Here is a 15,205-nt window from a genome sequence, read left to right as displayed (position 1 = left end):
GGGGAGGCCGCGGGGTGCGGTGCGTGGGGCCGGGCCCCGACCTGCGGGGTGCCCGCGGGGTGCCCATAAAAGCCCCCGTGGGGTGCCCACGGGAGTCCCGTGGGGTGCCCACGGGACGTTACCGGGCGCCCCCGGGGCTGCGTGGAGCCGGCTGGGCCCGTGGGGGGTGGGGTGGGACAGGGGTAAGGCGGCCCACGGGGCTGGGGGACAGGGGGTCAGGGCGCCCCAGGCTGGGGACCCCCCCCCCCCCACTCGAGTCTACGCTAAGGCAGGATGGTGCTGGGCGCTGTGCCCACGCCCCCCCCGTGTCACCCCCCCCCCCGTGTCCCCAAGCCCCCCGGGGCCAGCAGGCAGCGAGAGCACGGAGCCACGGGTGGGATGCTCCAGTTTATTGAGGTGATGCCGTGGGGGGGGGGGGGGGGGGCGGGCACGGCCCCACGGGGCTGTGCTAAGGCAGCTGTGGCGCTGGGGAGGGGGGCGCAGGGGCCGGGCTCCAGCCTGGCCCCCCTCCCCCCCCCAGGGACGCGGCCCCACAGCCGGGCACGCAAGCGGCGGCGGCGGTGGTGGGGGCAGCGGGGCCTCCGCTCAGGCTTTGCCGGGGTCTTCCTTCAGCGTCACCGTGCGGTTGAACACCAGCTGGGGAGAGAGAGGCAGGGGGAGGCGCTGAGCCCCGCAGCTCCCACGGCGGGGGGGGGGGCGGCCGCAGCTCCGTGGGGGTGGGGGGGTCCTGCCGCGGGGCTCACCTTCCCCTCCGTGCTGTCGGGATCCACGGAGAAGTAGCCCAGGCGCTCAAACTGGAATTTGGCAAAGGGCCGGGCAGCGAGGACGGATCTGTCAGCCAGGGCATTGTCCACCACGCGCAGGGAGTCCTGGCGGGAGGGGACAGCGCTGTCACAGCACCCCTGGGCCCCCTGCCCCAATTCCTGCTGCCGCCAGGGACAGGGGAGCAGGAGGGGCTGCGGGGAAGCGGGTACCAGCTCCTGCCAGCACTCACAGGATTGAGATCGCTCAGAAAGCCCCCCGGAACCTCCGCTGGGTCCTCGGGATTTTTGTGCAAAAACCTGAAAAAGGAGAGTCTCATCCGACGCCGGGGGGCGAGGGGCTGGAGGGCAGCAGTAGCGCCTGGCCCCCAGGGCGCCGTCCCTCCACTGGGGACAAAACCCTGCCAGAAGGGGGAACGCAGAGCCACGAGGGACAGAAAGGCGCTGAAGACGCAGCTCCGGTTTCAGCGGTCGGCAGGAGCCAGGCGGTGCCAGTCCCGGCGCCGGCAGCACCGCTGCGCCAGCCCCTGCCCGCAGCCCCCTACTCACAGCCGCTCGTAGAGCCGCACTTCGCACGTCAGCGGCTCCGACACCCAGTGGATGAAGGCTTTGGGCTTCTCGGCCGCGTCTGACTTCGTGCAGGTCACCTCCAGCTCCATCACGCGCCCGCTGGCGTCCTGGGCGAGGCGAGAGGAGCCGTCAGACCGGAGCCCTGCCCCGCAGCGCAGCTGGGGCTGAGGCAGGGGGCCCCGGCTCGGGGTCACCCTGCGCCCACAAGGCTCTGCTCCCACGGCCCTGCAAGGCCCGGGGGTGGCAGGGAGCCCGCGCCCACCCCCAGGTCCCCCACCTTGATGACGTTCTGGACGGCGATGACGTAGCCAGCGTGGCGCAGTCCCACGGGCTGCCCCGGGGCCAGCCGCTTGTAGCCCTTGTCCAGCTCCTGCGAGACAGTTCACCGCTGCAAGAGGGGGCCCAGCACAGGCTCCCTGTGCCAGCACCTCTTTGTCCCCCCTCCTCCTGTCTCCCCCACGCCGGTGCCGTTCCCAGGGGGCACAGAGCACCGTGCCCAGCTCACCTCCCTGAAGTCGGTCTCCTCGATGTAGACGGTGGGCTGGAAGGGCACTTTGTGGAAGCCCCGGCTCTCATCGGCTGGGAAGTTGGGCACAAGGACATCGATTGTCTGGGGACAGGCAGGGGGGTGAACACCGACCCCGGGGAACCCCCGCTCCCAGCCCAGCCTGCGGCCGCCTCACCTCAGGAGCGGGGAAGTTGGTGATGGTGACCTTGAGAGGCTCCAGCACGGCCATGGCGCGGGGGGCCTGCTCGTTCAGCACCTCCCGCACGCATGCCTCCAGCAGGTGTGGCTCCATCGTTGCCTGGGCCACGGTCACACCGACCTGCGGGACGGCCTGCCGTCACCCCGGGGGCCGGGGGACGTGGCTGCCCGCCGCCTCGCCCCGCCCCACGGCGCCTACCCGGGCGCAGAAGTTGTTGATGGCCTCGGGGGGGAAGCCTCGCCGGCGCAGGGCTGTCAGGGTGAAGAGCCGCGGGTCGTCCCAGTCCCTGAGAAAACACCGGTGTCACGACCAAAAACACGTCCCGAGCGAGCCCCACCCTGGCTGCTGGCCCCGGTCCTACCTCACAGCACCCGTCTCCACCAGGCGGATGATTTTCCTCTTGGAGACGACGGTGTAGAGCAGGTTCAGGCGCCCGTACTCCCACTGCACAGGGCAGTAGACGTCCAGCGCGTTGCACAGCCAGAAGTAGGAGGAGCGCCTGCGAGGAAGGCGCAGGAATAACCTGGCTCAGCCCCACGCCTGCCCTCAGCCCCCCTGCCCAGCAGGGATCGGCCCCGGGCCGCGCACGGTGCTCACCTGGCCTGGAACTCCTTGGTGCAGAGGGAGTGCGTGATGTGCTCGATGGAGTCGCACAGGCAGTGCGTGTAGTCGTACGTGGGGTAGATGCACCTGCGAGGAGGATGCAGTCTGCCCTGGGCTCCCTGCAACCCCCCCCCCCGCCCCCGAGACCCCCCCGGTCCCCCAAGACGCAGACCCGTCCCCACAATCACCGGGACTCTCCCTACCATTTGTCCCCGGTGCGGTGGTGCGGAGTGAACTTGACGCGGTAGGCGACGGGGTCCATCTTCCCGTCCTCCATCACCAGCTTCATCCGCAGCGTGGCCTCCCCCTCCCCAAACTTGCCCTTTCGCATGTCCTGCGGGGCGGGGAGCAGCCGTCAGCTGGGCCACGGATCTGAAACCCACAGCCCTGCAGCACCTGCCCCCGGCCACGAGTACCTCGAAGAGCAGGAGCGATTCCTCCACGGGCCGGTCCCGCCACGGCGAGGGCGGCGGGTTGTGGCCCTTGATCTCCTCGACCTTCTGGTGGCAGACGTAGGCCTGGCCCCTGTAAGGGGGACACGCGGTCAGCGGACACGGGCAGCCCGTCCCCTGAGCATCCCCACCCACCGCCCCGGCACACCCACCTGCGGATGAGCTCCAGGGCCCAGGCGTAGAGCTGGTCGAAGTAGTCCGAGGCGTGGGTCACCGCGTAGGGCTGGTAGCCTGAGGGGACGGGGCGGGTTGGAGCCGCCCCCGGGGCCGGCAGCGGGACCTGCACGCGGGGACGTCCCCGGCGACAGCCCGGCCCACCCTGCCCTCGCCAGCCCGAGCCGTACCGAGCCACTCCACCATCTCCCGGATGGCCGTGAAGTACTTCTCCTCCTCCTTCTCGGGGTTGGTGTCGTCGTAGCGCAGGAAGCACACGCCCCCGTTGGCCTGGGGACACGGGGACAGTGAGCACCCGTTTCCCCGAGGGGCCTGGGCACAGCCCGGTGGCACCGCTCACCTTGGCGTAGCCGAAATTGAAGTTGATGGCCTTGGCGTGTCCGATGTGCAGGATCCCGTTGGGCTCAGGGGGGAACCGCGTCCGCACCTGCCAGGAGAAAACGGGACGTCTGTCCCGCAGCGGGAGACACCCCCTGCGGGGGGGGGGGTACCGAGGAGGAGTCCCCTACAGGCCCCCGTGCCTCCCTGACACCCCGCTGCACGACAGAACCCCCCCCTCAGAGGAGACCCGAGCTCACCTGCCCGCCCGTGACTGCCAGGTGCTGCTTCAGCAGCGCCATGGTGTTGGGCGTCACCACGTAGCCCTCCGTCTTGTAGTTCTCTCCTGGGGTGACGGCGTGGTCAGGGCTGCGGCACCGCCCCAAGCCCAGCAGCCCGTGGGGAAGGGCACAGGGCCAGGACAGCCCCCTCCCCGGGACACAAAGCTAGGGCCAGCACGCGGCAGCGCTTCCTCGCGCTCACCCGGCTTGTGGAACTTGAGGGCTTCTCCCCGCAGCTGCTCCAGCAGCGATTTCGTCTCCGTGCCCACCTCGCCTGCAAAGAGAGACAGGGCCGAGCCGGTGCCGCCTCCTCCTCCTCCGCCTGCCCACTGTGCTGCCGAGACCTCACTTTTTACCCGTAAAGGACAAAACGTGCAGGAGCAGCGCTGCCTGATGGGACAAAGGGAGCTCCCCAAGCACTGCGAGCTGCCTGACCACAGCCCAGGTTGCTCCCGGGGCCGAGCCCCAGGAACCGGAGGGCTGGGGCAGCTCCTGGCAGCTGCTGGCAGGATGACAGAGCCCCTCACCGTTCTCCACCGCGGGCGCCTTCTGCTTCTCTTCCTGGACCGGCCGGGCCTTCGTAGCCTGCAGGGACAAGCGCAGCCTTAGCGTCCAGCTCCAACGCGCTCCTTCCCCCCTCGGCCCCATCCCAGGGTGGTGGCTGGGCCCCGGTTGGTGCGGGAAGTGCAGGGCCGCAGCAGGCTCCTCGCACAGCCCCAGACCCCACAGAGCACTTGAGGAGCAGCGGGACCGCGTACGGGGACGGGAGCCAGCCCAGAGCACAGCCCCGAGGGTGGCTGGGGCTGCAGAGCAGCTGTTTGGGAGCCAGGGAAATGCCAGCCCAGTTCGCAGCCTTCCCCACTGCATCACCTTTGGTTTCTTTTCCAGGTCTGCTTCTGTCTTTGGTCCCAGCAAATGCAGCACCTGGGAAAAACAAGAACATCTTGATACAGTGCCCCAGGGCCTGAGGGCAGCCCCGTGACCCGCAGCCTGTCCCACGCCCACCTAGGACACGCTGTCCCCGGCCCCACACCGACAGGGGACAGGCAGTGCCCGACCCGCACCCACCTGCAGGTCCACCTCGTTCTTGATGCTCTTCCCGTCCGCCCACTGCAGCTGGCTGCGCGCCTCCCCTGCAGGGGGGAGCACAGCGTGGGCGAGGGGCCCGGCGGGTTTGGCCAGGGCTCCCCACATCGACTCCTGAGCCAGCAGCCCCGGGACGGACCCAGGGCACCGGGGGTGCCCCTGCTCCTACAGCAGGGTGCCAGGGGCTGCGAAAGCCCGGAGGGGGACAGGACACAGGGCAGGAGGAGGTCCTGTCAAGGGACGGGGACCCCGCCGCCCCCACTCACCCATCAGCAGCCCCATGTTGAAGCGGTAGCGCTCGGCCAGCAGCTCCTCCCGGTGCCGGCTGATCACGGCCTCCACCTGGCGAGCGGAACGGGCGCGCCGGGGCTGAGGGGCGAGCCGGGGCCCCCCAGTCCTGTGTGGGGTCCCTCCCCTGGACCCCCCAGCCCCGCGCTGTGCGTCCCCCCCCTACCCCCTGCTCCCACGTGGTGTCCCCCCAGACTCCCCAGCCCTGTGTGGCGTCCCACCCCCAAGACTCCCCAGTCCTGAGGATCCTGATCCCGTGCGTTGCCCCCCCCGAAACGCCCCCGCTCCCTTGTGTTGCCCCCTGCCCCGCAGCCCCCCGTCTCTCACCGCCTCCTCGATCTGCTCGGGGCTGACCCGCACGCCCACGCCGCACGCCTGCTCGAAGTCGGCTGCATCCAGGGGGTCAAGCGGGTGGCTGCGCAGGTACTGCAGGGCGGCTGCGGGCACAGCGCCGTCAGCAGCGGCACGGGCCCCCCCAAAAAACCCTGGGACCCCACAAAGGCCCTCCCCAAGCCCCCCAGAACAATTCCAGGACCCCCCCCAGGCCCTCCCTAAGCCCTCCAGGACCCCCCCAAGCCCCCCAGAACCCCCCCAAAGCCCTCCTCAAGCCCCCCCCCCCAAAGCCCCCCAGGACAACCCCAGGACCCCACCTAAGGCCCTTAGGACCCCCCAAAAGCCCCCAGGACCCCCCGAAGGCCCTCCCCAAGCCCCCCAGGACCCCCCTCCAAACCCCCCAAGGACAACCCCAGGACCCTCCAAAGCCCCCCTGGACAATCCAAGCACTCCCCCAAGCCCCCCAGGACCCCCATAAGGCCCCCAAGGCCCTCCCCAAGCCCCCCAGGACCCCCATAAGCCCCCCAGGACCTCCATAAGCCCCCCAAGGCCCTCTCCAAGCCCCCCAGGACCCTCATAAGCCCCCCCCAGGGACCCCCCCCAAAGCCCCCCAAGGCCCTCCCCAAGCCCCCCAGGACCCCCCAAGGCCCCCCCCGGACAACCCCAGGATGCCCCCAAGGCCCCCCACATCTCCCCATAAGGCCCCCCAGGACCCCCCCCCCCCCCCCGGGCCCCCCCCGGAGCCCCCCCGGCCGCGCCGCACCGCCGAGCTGCAGGTCGCTGCGGATGTCCCCGCGGCCGATGTACGCCACGAGGAAGGCCAGGCGGCCGGGGTCGCGGAGCCGGGCGGCCGCGTTGTAGAGCAGAGCCCCGGTGGCCTTGTCCAGGCCGGAGCCCAGCGCGCCGCGGGCCTGCAGCACGGCCCGGCGGAGCTGGGCGCTGAGGGCGGCGTTGCGCAGCGTCTCGCGGGCCTTGGCCTCGCTCAGGCCGATGCCGGTGAAGAGCCCCAGCGCCTCCGCCTCCTCCTCCGCCGGCTCCGCCGCCGCCGCCATCGCCGCCGCCATCTTGGCGCCCTCCTCCTCCCCGCCCGGGGAGGAGGGCGGGCCGGCCCGGCTCGCCGAGCCAATCGGCTCCGCGCGCCGCACGCCGCGGCCAATAGGGAGGGGGAGAACCGAGAGGGTTCGGCGAATAGGAAGAAGGGGGGCGTGGCTAGGAGGGAGGGTAGGGGTGTCTTTTAAAGGGACAGGCGGCCGCCGCCACGTGGGGGGCAGGCCCGGGGCGGGGCTGGGGGCTGGAGGGGGCGGCCCCGGGGAGCCCCAAAGGGCCCGGCCCGGCCGCCGCGGGGGTTCCTCAGTGTGTCCCCACAGCCACGCGTGTCCATCCCCGTGTCCCCCCTTGTGTCCCCACGGCCATATATATCCCTCACTGTGTCCCCATGGCCACCCCGTCAATCCCCGTGTCCCCCTTTGTGTCCCCACAGCCACATGTCACCCCCCCGTGTGTCCCCACAACCACCCGCGCCCATCCCCATGCCCCCTCTTGTGTCCCCATGGCCACCCGTGTCCCTCACTGTGTCCCTACAGCCACACGTGTCCATCCCCTTGTCCCCCCTGGCCACAAGCATCCCCCTTCATGTCCCCACGGCCACCCGTGTCCATCCTCGTGTCCCCCCAGCCTCAAGTTTCCCCCCTTTATGTCCCCATGTCCCCCCCTTTATGTCCCCATGGCCACCCATGTCTATCCCCGCATCCCCCCTTTATGTCCCCACGGCCACCCATGTCCATCCCCATGTCCCCTCTTGTGTCCCCACAGCCCCAAGTGTCCCCCCCTTTATGTCCCCACTGCCACCGGTGTCTATTCCTGCGTCCCCCCCTGATGTCCCCACAGCCACTCGTGTCCATCCCCACCACGTCCCCACAGCCACACGTCCCCACCACATCCCCTCACACTTCCCCCGCAACATGGCCGCTGCCAGCCCCCAGCAGCAGCAGCAGCAGCAGCAGCAGCGGGGCACTTCAGGACGGGATTTATTGTCACTGCCCACATGTTGGGGCTCCCTGGGCACCGTGGGGCCAGCTGCAGCACCGGGTCCTGCCCACCGGAGCCACCCACCAAGGTGTCCCCACGGGCACGCGCCCCACAACCCCACACCGTGAGCAGGGCACGCGGGGCGGCAGCACGGGCTCAGCACCCGCCGGGCACCTGCTCCGTCCCCGCTGCGCCCCCCGGCTCCGTGCCGGCGGCCGGCAGAGGCTTCATGCTGAAGTGGGCGCTGATGTTGGTGCCCGAGACGCTGCGGTACTCGCCCAGCTCGGTGCGCACCGCCTCGTTCTGGGTGACGGTGAGCAGCACGGGCACGGACAGCGTCACCTCCTTGCGCAGCACGCGGATGCTCAGCGCCGTGCGCGGGGGGATCTTGGCCGGCAGCTGCACCTCCACCCGCTCCCGCCGCGTGCTGGACTCGCTGCGCCCCTTCTGCACCGTGAAGACGTTGGAGGCCTCCACGGCCAGCGTGAAGGAGAGCCCGGCCTTCAGGCTGGTGGCGTTGCTGAAGTGGAAGCTCTGCCAGAGCGTGGTGCTGTACTCCCGCGTGCTGCCGGCCGCCAGCGCCTGCTCCGCCGCCGTCTCGTTCACCCCCACAATCTCGTCCACCAGCACCTCCCGCTCGGCCTCCACCCGCTTCTGCTCCCACAGGAGGCGCGCCGAGACCAGAGGCCGCCCGGGCCGCAGCGGGCGCAGGTGGGAGAGCCTCGCCTGGAAGTTCAGCTCGGGCTTGTAGTCGGCGAGGCGCTCGCCGGGCCAGGCCAGGCAGTGCCAGCCCCCGCGGCCGGGGTGCTGGTAGAGCAGCCAGACCCCCCGCTGCACCACGTGGGAGGCCACGCGGTCGTTGAAGTAGCCGTAGGCCAGGTTGGTCTCCTCCGTCACCACCTTGCAGGCCCCCTGGAAGTTGGGGCGCTCGTAGAGGGTGATCTGGGGGTCCCCCAGGTCGTCGTGCACCAGGCGCAGCGCCGAGAAGCTGTTGGGCCGCCCCACCGAGGGGTACTCGCCCTCCTCGAAGGCGTGCGGCTCCCCCTCGTACTTGGGCTCCGTGTAAGCGATCCAGGGCTGCCCCACCACCTTCAGGGAGGCGATGCAGTTCCCGAAGTCCAGCTCGTGCAGGTCGGGCACGTCGCAGGTGAACTCCCGGCTCAGCCCCTCGAAGTTGGCGCGCTCGTACACCGTGATCCGGTTCATGGTGCCGCGGGCGCCGTCCCTGCGGGGGGCACAGCGTGTGTCAAACCCGTGACGCGGGCTCGCGTGGGGCTGTGGGGAAAGTCCAGGTGGCAAAGAGCCCTCTCCCAGCACCTCCTCTCCCCCCTTTCCCTTCAAGTTTTCCCCCCCCGTCCCAGTCCCTGTGCTCTCACCGTCTCCGCCGGCAGCGCCCCGACGCTGGCCCGCGGCCGTGCCTTTTATCGAGGGGGCGGCAGGGCCGCGGCGTGCTGCGACATGAAGCGAGGGCGATGCCGACGCTCACCTCCGCGCCCTCCTCGCCCAGCCCCGGCCCCGCTGCGGCAGCGGGCACCCGCACGGCCCCGGCGCACCGGGACGCCAGGCGGCCCCGCCGACCAGCCCTGCCGGAAAGTCCTGCCGCGCCCCGGGCACGCGGCGCTCCAGCGCTAACGAGTCACCGCCAATTATCAACGGTGCTTCCGTGCCCTGCCCGCACTAATTACCGAGTGCGCTGCCGGTGGGGCAGGAACGGCCGGCTCGGCCCGGCGGGGTGAGAGGGTGCAGTGGTGGGACTGGGTGGCACCTGGGGACGAGCCCCTGCTGCGCCATGGTGCCACCGGGAGCTCAGTGCGGGCCCTGGCACGGCACAGCACGGCCACCCGGCACGGGACAGCCCCTGGACTGGCAGAATGTAGCCCCGGTCATGGCACGGCACAGCACGGTGTGTTAGGACAGAGCCCTGAGGCACGGCGTGGTGTGACGCGGTACGACGCAGCCCCCCGCACAGACCTGCGCCCGAGGAAGGCCCGGGCAGGCGGTGGTGGCACTTGTACCCCCTCGTCCCTCTTGGTGGGGACGTCCCCGACCCCGCTGCAGGGCAGGATGCTCCGGGACCTCCTGGGGTGGCCATGGTGCTGCTGGAGGGAATCGGTGCCACTGCTGGGCACGGAGGGAGGTGGGGGCACAGCCCCACACAAACCACCAGCGCCAGGCGCAGGGCGCACAGCCTCCGACACCCCCAGATGTGCCCTGGAGCCAGGCTCGGGCAACTTGAGGTGCCAAGGCAGTTGGGGCCCCTCGGTCCCAGGGGACTGCATAGCAGAGACGGGCAGGATCAGCGAGGGACAATGAGCCAGGGCTCAGCCCCACAACCCCCCACAGGGCAGCAGCTGCCCCCCCCACAACCCCAATTCTCCCAGCGGCGAGGGGCAGCCTCGCACCCGCAGCCCCCTCTGCTCCGCCAGCCCCTTCCAGTGCCACCCCAGGGGCAGCAGCCCCCCCCCCCCCCAGCACTCCCCACCCCCCCAAAATGCGGTGCCCCCTTCCCGAGGCGGGGGTGCCAGGGTCTCCCAGTTTATTGCCAGATGTCGGGGCGGTCGGGGTTACACCAGACAAACGCTACAGAAGCGGTTAGTGAGCGAGGTGCCACCGGCTGGGGGGGCCGGGATGGGACGGGGGGAGGGGGGGCCGGGACGTGGGGACGGACACCGGGGAGGGGCTGTCCCGCTCGCTTTCCCCCCACCCTCCCCAAGCCACCCCCTCCCCCGGTGCCACGCGCCCCTGTGTCGGGGACCCCCGCAGCCGCCCCGGCCCCGTGTCCCCGAGGAGCCCCGGCCCCGCGGTGGGGGGGGGGGGGCCCAGGCGCGGGGCAGCGAGGGTGGGAGGCGGTGCTGGCATTATTGCTATGGCAGGCGGGAGCAGCGCGACCCTCCCCACGCTCAGATCACAGTCTCGAAGAGCGTCGCCTTCTCCTTGGGGGGCTCCGGGGCCAGGAGCTTGGCTTCGGCCTCAGGCGTCAGGTACTCCAGGTGGTGGTGGCCCCAGATCGGCGTGGTCAAGAGCTGCCAGCGCTGCGGGGACGGGACCGGCTCAGCACTGGGGTCACTGAGACGGGGGGGGGCACGGGGCATGCCCCTGCCCACGGGGATGGGGTGGGGATAGGGCTGAGATTGGAGTGGGGAAGGGTGGAAATGGGATTGGGAGAGGGATGAGGGGGGCACGGGGATAAATCTGAGATGGTGACGGGATGGGGACAGGGATGGGGATGGGATTTGGATGGGGGTGGCACTGAGATAGTAACGGGGACAGGATTCAGATGGAGGTGAGAAGGCAGTGGGGATGAGGATGGGATTCAGCATGGGCTGGGACAGAGATGCCAGCAAGGACAGCGATGAGACCTGGGTGGCGATGGGACAGAGGTGGCATAGGGGACGGGATTCACACTGGGACGGGGATGACAGAGACGGGGTGGGGACGGAGCCGCCTCACCTCGCGCAGGGAGCCTTTGCAGCGCAGGAGCTTGTAGAGGACGGTGCAGGGGATGCAGAGCATGGAGGACAGTGCCAGGACCCAGCCGATGGCGTCGCCCCACCACGGGTACACGTACGTCTTGTTGTACGTCAGCGGCTTGTAGTTCACCACGTGGAACACGAAGATGCCCTGGGCAGAGGGGCAGCGAGGTCCCGGCTGTGCCATCCCACACCCACGCGTGTCCCAGCACCCAGCACCCTGCGCCCAGCACCCAGCGCCCTGCCGTGCCCCCAGCAGCCGCCGGGGGGGAGCCCGGTGCCCGCAGTGCAGCGGGGGCAGCGCGCACGGGGCCGCGCGAGGGCGCGCGCCTGTCCCAGCCCACGCGTGAGCGTGTCCCCGGCTCACCACGCAGACCAGCGGCGTCACCACGGCCCAGCACCACTTCATGAAGGGCAGGGGCCGGTAGCCGATCATGCGGGCCACGTCGTCCATGAAGCGGTCGGCGCCTGCGGGGACAGGGACGTCACAGCCCGGGCCCGTGGGGTGCCCGTCCCCGCCGTCCCTCCCCGTCCCACGGCCTCACCGTAGACCCAGGCGATGACCACGCACTCCCAGAAGGCCTGCCACAGCAGCGTGATCCCGCTGGCCGAGTAGTAGTCAAAGAGCTGGAACACGTACATGCCGCCCTGCGGGGACGGGGACACGCGTCACTGGGCTGCGCCGCCTGTCCCAAACGTCACCGAGACCCCCCCGCCAGCACGGACACCCCACGGGCCACGGGAGCTCCTGCCCCGTGCCACGGGAGGGGACAGCACGACGTCCCCACGGCTGTCCCGTGTCCCCACCTGTGTCACCATGGAGAGGTCGATGAGGCAGCAGACGACGCAGCAGAGCGCGGCGGTGAGCTCGCGGCGCAGCGAGCCGGCCCCCGGCTGGGGGAACAGGTCCAGGATGCCCGTGATGAAACCCTCCACACCGACAAACTGCGGCACACGGCGGGGCTCAGCGGGGGCGTGCGGCCGTGGCCCCAGCCCCAGCCCCGTGCCCATCCCTGTCGCCGTACCTGGCTGTCCAGCCCCAGCACCAGGAGCATGAAGAAGAAGAGCGTGGCCCACAGCGGGGACAAGGGCATCAGCGTCACGGCTTTGGGGTAGGCGATGAAGGCCAGCCCAGGGCCTGTGGGACAGCGGGGTCAGCGGTGCCAGCCCCACGGGGGACGCGGGACCGGCCGGCACCCGCTGGACCGCCCACCACTCACCGGACTCGGCCACCTTGGAGATATCCACGCCTTGCTCTGAGGCCATGAAGCCCAGCACGGAGAACACGACGAAGCCGGCGAAGAAGCTGGTGGAGCTGTTGATGACGGCCAGGATGTAGGCGTCCCTGCGGGCAGAGAGGGTCACGGGCCGCCGGGGGGGTGATGGGGGGCCCCAGGGGCTTTCCTCGCGGGCGGCACGGCCCTACCTGTAGCAGTTGTTGTGGAAGCGGTTGTAGCTGCCCAGCGCGGTCAGGGCGCCCAGCCCGATGGCGTAGGAGAAGAAAATCTGGGTGCCGGCGTCGATCCAGACCTGCGGCGCAGGGGGACCGTTGGGGGTGCCGGGGGGGCGCAGCGTGTGTCCCTGTCCCGGCCCCCCCCGGCCCTCGCCTCCCTCCCCCTGCCCTCACCTGCGCCTCGGCCAGCTTGGACCAGTCGGGTTTCAGGTAGTAGACGATGCCGCCCAGCGCCCCGGGCAGCGTCACGCCGTGGACCAGCAGCAGGATGAGGACCACGTAGGGGAAGAGCGCCGTGAAGTAGACGATCTGCGGAGGAGGAGGGGGTGCTGGTGAGCCCCAGCCCCCCCAGCCGGGCTGTGGGGCAGGGCTGTGGCTCTCCGTCATGCGCCGCAGGTGTCCCCAGCGAGACCAGGACCTGGGATGTCCCCAGCTGCTGGGGGCACCCCCCAGACAGACGTGGGACCGGTGGGGAGGACGGGAGGGAGGCAGTACCGCAGCCCCCCCAGCGTTACCTTCCCCGTCGACTTGACGCCCTTCCAGATGCAGAAGTAGACGACGACCCAGGTGGTGACCAGGCAGAGAATCATCTGCCAGTTCATCTCCCCCGGCTCGCTGAGGTCCCCCGAGAGCCGCAGCACCTTGTTCCTGCACAGCGGGGCAGCGCTGAGCGCCGGCACGTCCCCCCGGCCCCCCGTGTCCCCGCGCCGCCGTCCCCGCACTCACTCCCAGAACTCGATGACGGGCGAGCGCTTGTTGGCCAGGTCGGTGCAGCTGAAGTTGAGGGCCCCGGCGGCGGCGGCGGCGCTGGCGTTGGTGCTGGCGTTCCGGCACAGCTCGAGGTGGAAGAACTCGGCGCACTGCTCCGTGTTCCAGGTGTGTCCGCAGGTGGCCCAGGGCAGCGTGTCGGTCAGCGAGTGCACCAGGTAGAAGAGCCCCCACACCAGGATCATGATGTAGTAGGAGTTGCAGAAGAAGACGATCACCATGGAGGCCAAGCCCAGACCTGAAGCACCACCGGGACGTCAGAGCCCGCGGGGGCTGGCGCGGGGCCCAGCCCACCCACGGCAACCCGACCCGGCGGGGATGTGCGGGGGGGGGAAACCCTGGGCAGGACGCGGGGTGCGGGCGAGGACGGGGCAGGACGGCGGTGACGGCTCAGGGTAGGACGGCGGTGACGGCTCGGGGTGTGCGGGGAGCCCGGGGCAGGACGTGGTGAACCGCAGGAGGTGGGCGGAGGGACGGGACCCGGCAGCGCTCGGGGGAAGCTGGCGGCGGCAGACGGGGAGCCGTGGGGCAGGGCAGGGCGGCGCGGGCGCAGCGGGGAGCTGCCACCCTTGGCCAGGGCGCCCGCGGGACACGGGCAAGGTGCAGGCAGCAGGCAGGGTGTGGGCAGGGAGCTGCCAGCAGCGCGTGGGCAGGGTGCCGGGGGGCCCCCGGGCAGGGCCGGGGGGGGGGGATTTAAAGGGCAGCGGGGTGCCGGCAGTACCTTTGAAGAGGGGGGCGATGTTCCAGGCGGCGATGCCCCCCTGCTTCATGAACTGTCCCAGGGCCACCTCCAGGAAGAAGACGGGGATGCCGCCCACGAAGACGATGAGCAGGTAGGGGATGAGGAAGACGCCTGGGACCGGGGAGGGGGGGCACACGCGGGGCAGGCTCAGCCGCCGCCGCCCCCCCGCCCCGGTCCCCCCCGCGCCGCCCGCCGGGCGCAGCGAATGGCGAGCGGGCCTCCGCGCACTCCCCCTCGCCGCGCCGCCGATGTAGGTCAGGGCGGGCAGGTGCCGGGGGGCTGCCCGCGGCCCCCGACCCCCACGAGACCCCCAGCAGCCCCACGGGGCGGCCCCGCACCCGCGCGGGTGGCCCCGTAACCCCGTCGGGGGCATCCCCACGGGCCGCGGGGCACCGTGCGGGGTGCGCCCCCCCGGTTTGCGCCCCCCCCCCCCGCGTCGGGGTGCCGGTGGGGCTCACCTCCGCCGTTCTTGTAGCACAGGTAGGGGAAGCGCCAGACGTTGCCCAGCCCCACGGCGAAGCCCACGCAGGACATGATGAAGTCCATCTGCCGCGTCCACGTCTCCCGCTCGGGGGCGGCCGCTTTGGGGGGGCCGGGGGGCCCCACCAGCGGCGCCGTCACCGCCCGCTCCTCGCCCGCCGCGGGGGGGCTCCGCGCCCTCTGCGGGGACTGGGGGGCCCACGCCACCGGCACGGGCGCCCGTGGGGTCGGACGGAGGGGAAGGGCACCCGGGGGGGGGGGGAGGGCGCTCGCTGCCCCCCTCCCCCCCGAGCCCCCCACTCGGGCCGTGACGTCAGATGTCAGGCCGGCGCGTGACGTCACAATGCAGAGCGGTGACTCACCCCGCGGCGGCGGGAGGGGGCGCGCCGCGGTCGCGCGTGGCCGTGGGGTCCCCCCCGCACCTCCCCGCGCGTCCCCGTCCCCTCCCCGCACCGCGTCCCCGCGTCCCCGTCCCCGTCCCCCCCCCCCCCCCGGGCCGCCTGCCCCGCGCTTACCGGAGCCCGGCGGGGCGGCGGCGGCGGCGGCGTCGCGGCGCGGGGCGGCGGGCGGCTGCGGGGCGGCCGTGTCGGCGGGGACGGGGGGCATGGCGCGGGGGGCCGGGGACCGGGGGCGGCTCGGGGGCGGCTCCGTGCCCGGGGAGCTCAGAAGCAATCCACGAAGCACTTGAAGG

At 71.6% G+C, this 15,205-nt stretch overlaps 3 protein-coding genes across 6 annotated transcripts; all 3 read right to left on the bottom strand.

Annotated features, from left to right (window-relative positions):
* Positions 1-374: 374 nt before the first annotated feature.
* Positions 375-6,676, bottom strand: QARS1 (glutaminyl-tRNA synthetase 1). 2 transcript variants are annotated; one of them, XM_040568752.1, is made up of 23 exons: positions 6,337-6,675; positions 5,568-5,677; positions 5,219-5,294; positions 4,935-4,999; positions 4,737-4,790; positions 4,394-4,451; positions 4,069-4,140; positions 3,846-3,931; positions 3,608-3,694; positions 3,438-3,537; positions 3,246-3,324; positions 3,058-3,166; positions 2,845-2,975; positions 2,636-2,728; positions 2,400-2,537; positions 2,237-2,324; positions 2,015-2,158; positions 1,837-1,941; positions 1,609-1,701; positions 1,311-1,438; positions 995-1,061; positions 744-869; positions 375-636 (listed from the first exon to the last, which is right to left on the bottom strand). In XM_040568752.1, exons 1-23 carry the CDS (start codon positions 6,635-6,637, stop codon positions 586-588), a joined length of 2,361 nt encoding a protein of 786 aa, XP_040424686.1. In that variant the 5' UTR covers positions 6,638-6,675; the 3' UTR covers positions 375-585. The 2 variants fall into 2 exon arrangements, with proteins under 2 accessions (XP_040424686.1, XP_040424685.1); XM_040568751.1 differs by having other exon boundaries at positions 744-1,061; positions 6,337-6,676.
* A 907-nt stretch (positions 6,677-7,583) lies between these two features.
* Positions 7,584-10,041, bottom strand: LOC121075538 (epidermal differentiation-specific protein-like). Of its 3 annotated transcripts, none has more exons than XM_040568952.1 (2): positions 9,573-10,041; positions 7,584-8,826 (listed from the first exon to the last, which is right to left on the bottom strand). In XM_040568952.1, exons 1-2 carry the CDS (start codon positions 9,878-9,880, stop codon positions 7,758-7,760), a joined length of 1,377 nt encoding a protein of 458 aa, XP_040424886.1. In that variant the 5' UTR covers positions 9,881-10,041; the 3' UTR covers positions 7,584-7,757. The 3 variants fall into 3 exon arrangements, with proteins under 3 accessions (XP_040424886.1, XP_040424888.1, XP_040424887.1); XM_040568954.1 differs by having other exon boundaries at positions 7,584-8,876; positions 8,978-9,984; XM_040568953.1 differs by having other exon boundaries at positions 8,978-9,984.
* A 79-nt stretch (positions 10,042-10,120) lies between these two features.
* Positions 10,121-15,055, bottom strand: SLC6A8 (solute carrier family 6 member 8). Its single transcript, XM_040568951.1, has 14 exons — positions 15,030-15,055; positions 14,493-14,694; positions 14,014-14,145; positions 13,251-13,530; positions 13,040-13,172; positions 12,699-12,833; positions 12,498-12,601; positions 12,292-12,416; positions 12,097-12,209; positions 11,879-12,016; positions 11,617-11,719; positions 11,439-11,539; positions 11,052-11,222; positions 10,121-10,633 (listed from the first exon to the last, which is right to left on the bottom strand). Exons 2-14 carry the CDS (start codon positions 14,578-14,580, stop codon positions 10,502-10,504), a joined length of 1,755 nt encoding a protein of 584 aa, XP_040424885.1. The 5' UTR covers positions 14,581-14,694; positions 15,030-15,055; the 3' UTR covers positions 10,121-10,501.
* Between the last annotated feature and the right edge of the window lie 150 nt (positions 15,056-15,205).

Source organism: Cygnus olor, chromosome 10, assembly GCF_009769625.2.
Source record: "Cygnus olor isolate bCygOlo1 chromosome 10, bCygOlo1.pri.v2, whole genome shotgun sequence".
Taxonomy (NCBI): domain Eukaryota; kingdom Metazoa; phylum Chordata; class Aves; order Anseriformes; family Anatidae; genus Cygnus; species Cygnus olor.
This window is presented reverse-complemented; position numbering and strand designations above follow the sequence as displayed.

Coding starts and splice junctions, on each gene's coding strand:
- SLC6A8 (XM_040568951.1), bottom strand. CDS start 14,580: ATGGACTTCATCATGTCCTGCGTGGGCTTCGCCGTGGGGCTGGGCAAC. Junction 12,834..13,039: donor GCGTCAAGTCGACGGGGAAG/GTAACGCTGGGG, acceptor CCTCCTCCGCAG/ATCGTCTACTTCACGGCGCT. Junction 12,210..12,291: donor CTCCAAGGTGGCCGAGTCCG/GTGAGTGGTGGG, acceptor GCTGTCCCACAG/GCCCTGGGCTGGCCTTCATC.
- LOC121075538 (XM_040568952.1), bottom strand. CDS start 9,880: ATGCAGTCCCCTGGGACCGAGGGGCCCCAACTGCCTTGGCACCTCAAG. Junction 8,827..9,572: donor CGGGCCTTCCTCGGGCGCAG/GTCTGTGCGGGG, acceptor TGCCCCCCGCAG/GGACGGCGCCCGCGGCACCA.
- QARS1 (XM_040568751.1), bottom strand. CDS start 6,637: ATGGCGGCGGCGATGGCGGCGGCGGCGGAGCCGGCGGAGGAGGAGGCG. Junction 3,695..3,845: donor TGGCAGTCACGGGCGGGCAG/GTGAGCTCGGGT, acceptor TTCTCCTGGCAG/GTGCGGACGCGGTTCCCCCC. Junction 2,976..3,057: donor AATCGCTCCTGCTCTTCGAG/GTACTCGTGGCC, acceptor CCCGCCCCGCAG/GACATGCGAAAGGGCAAGTT.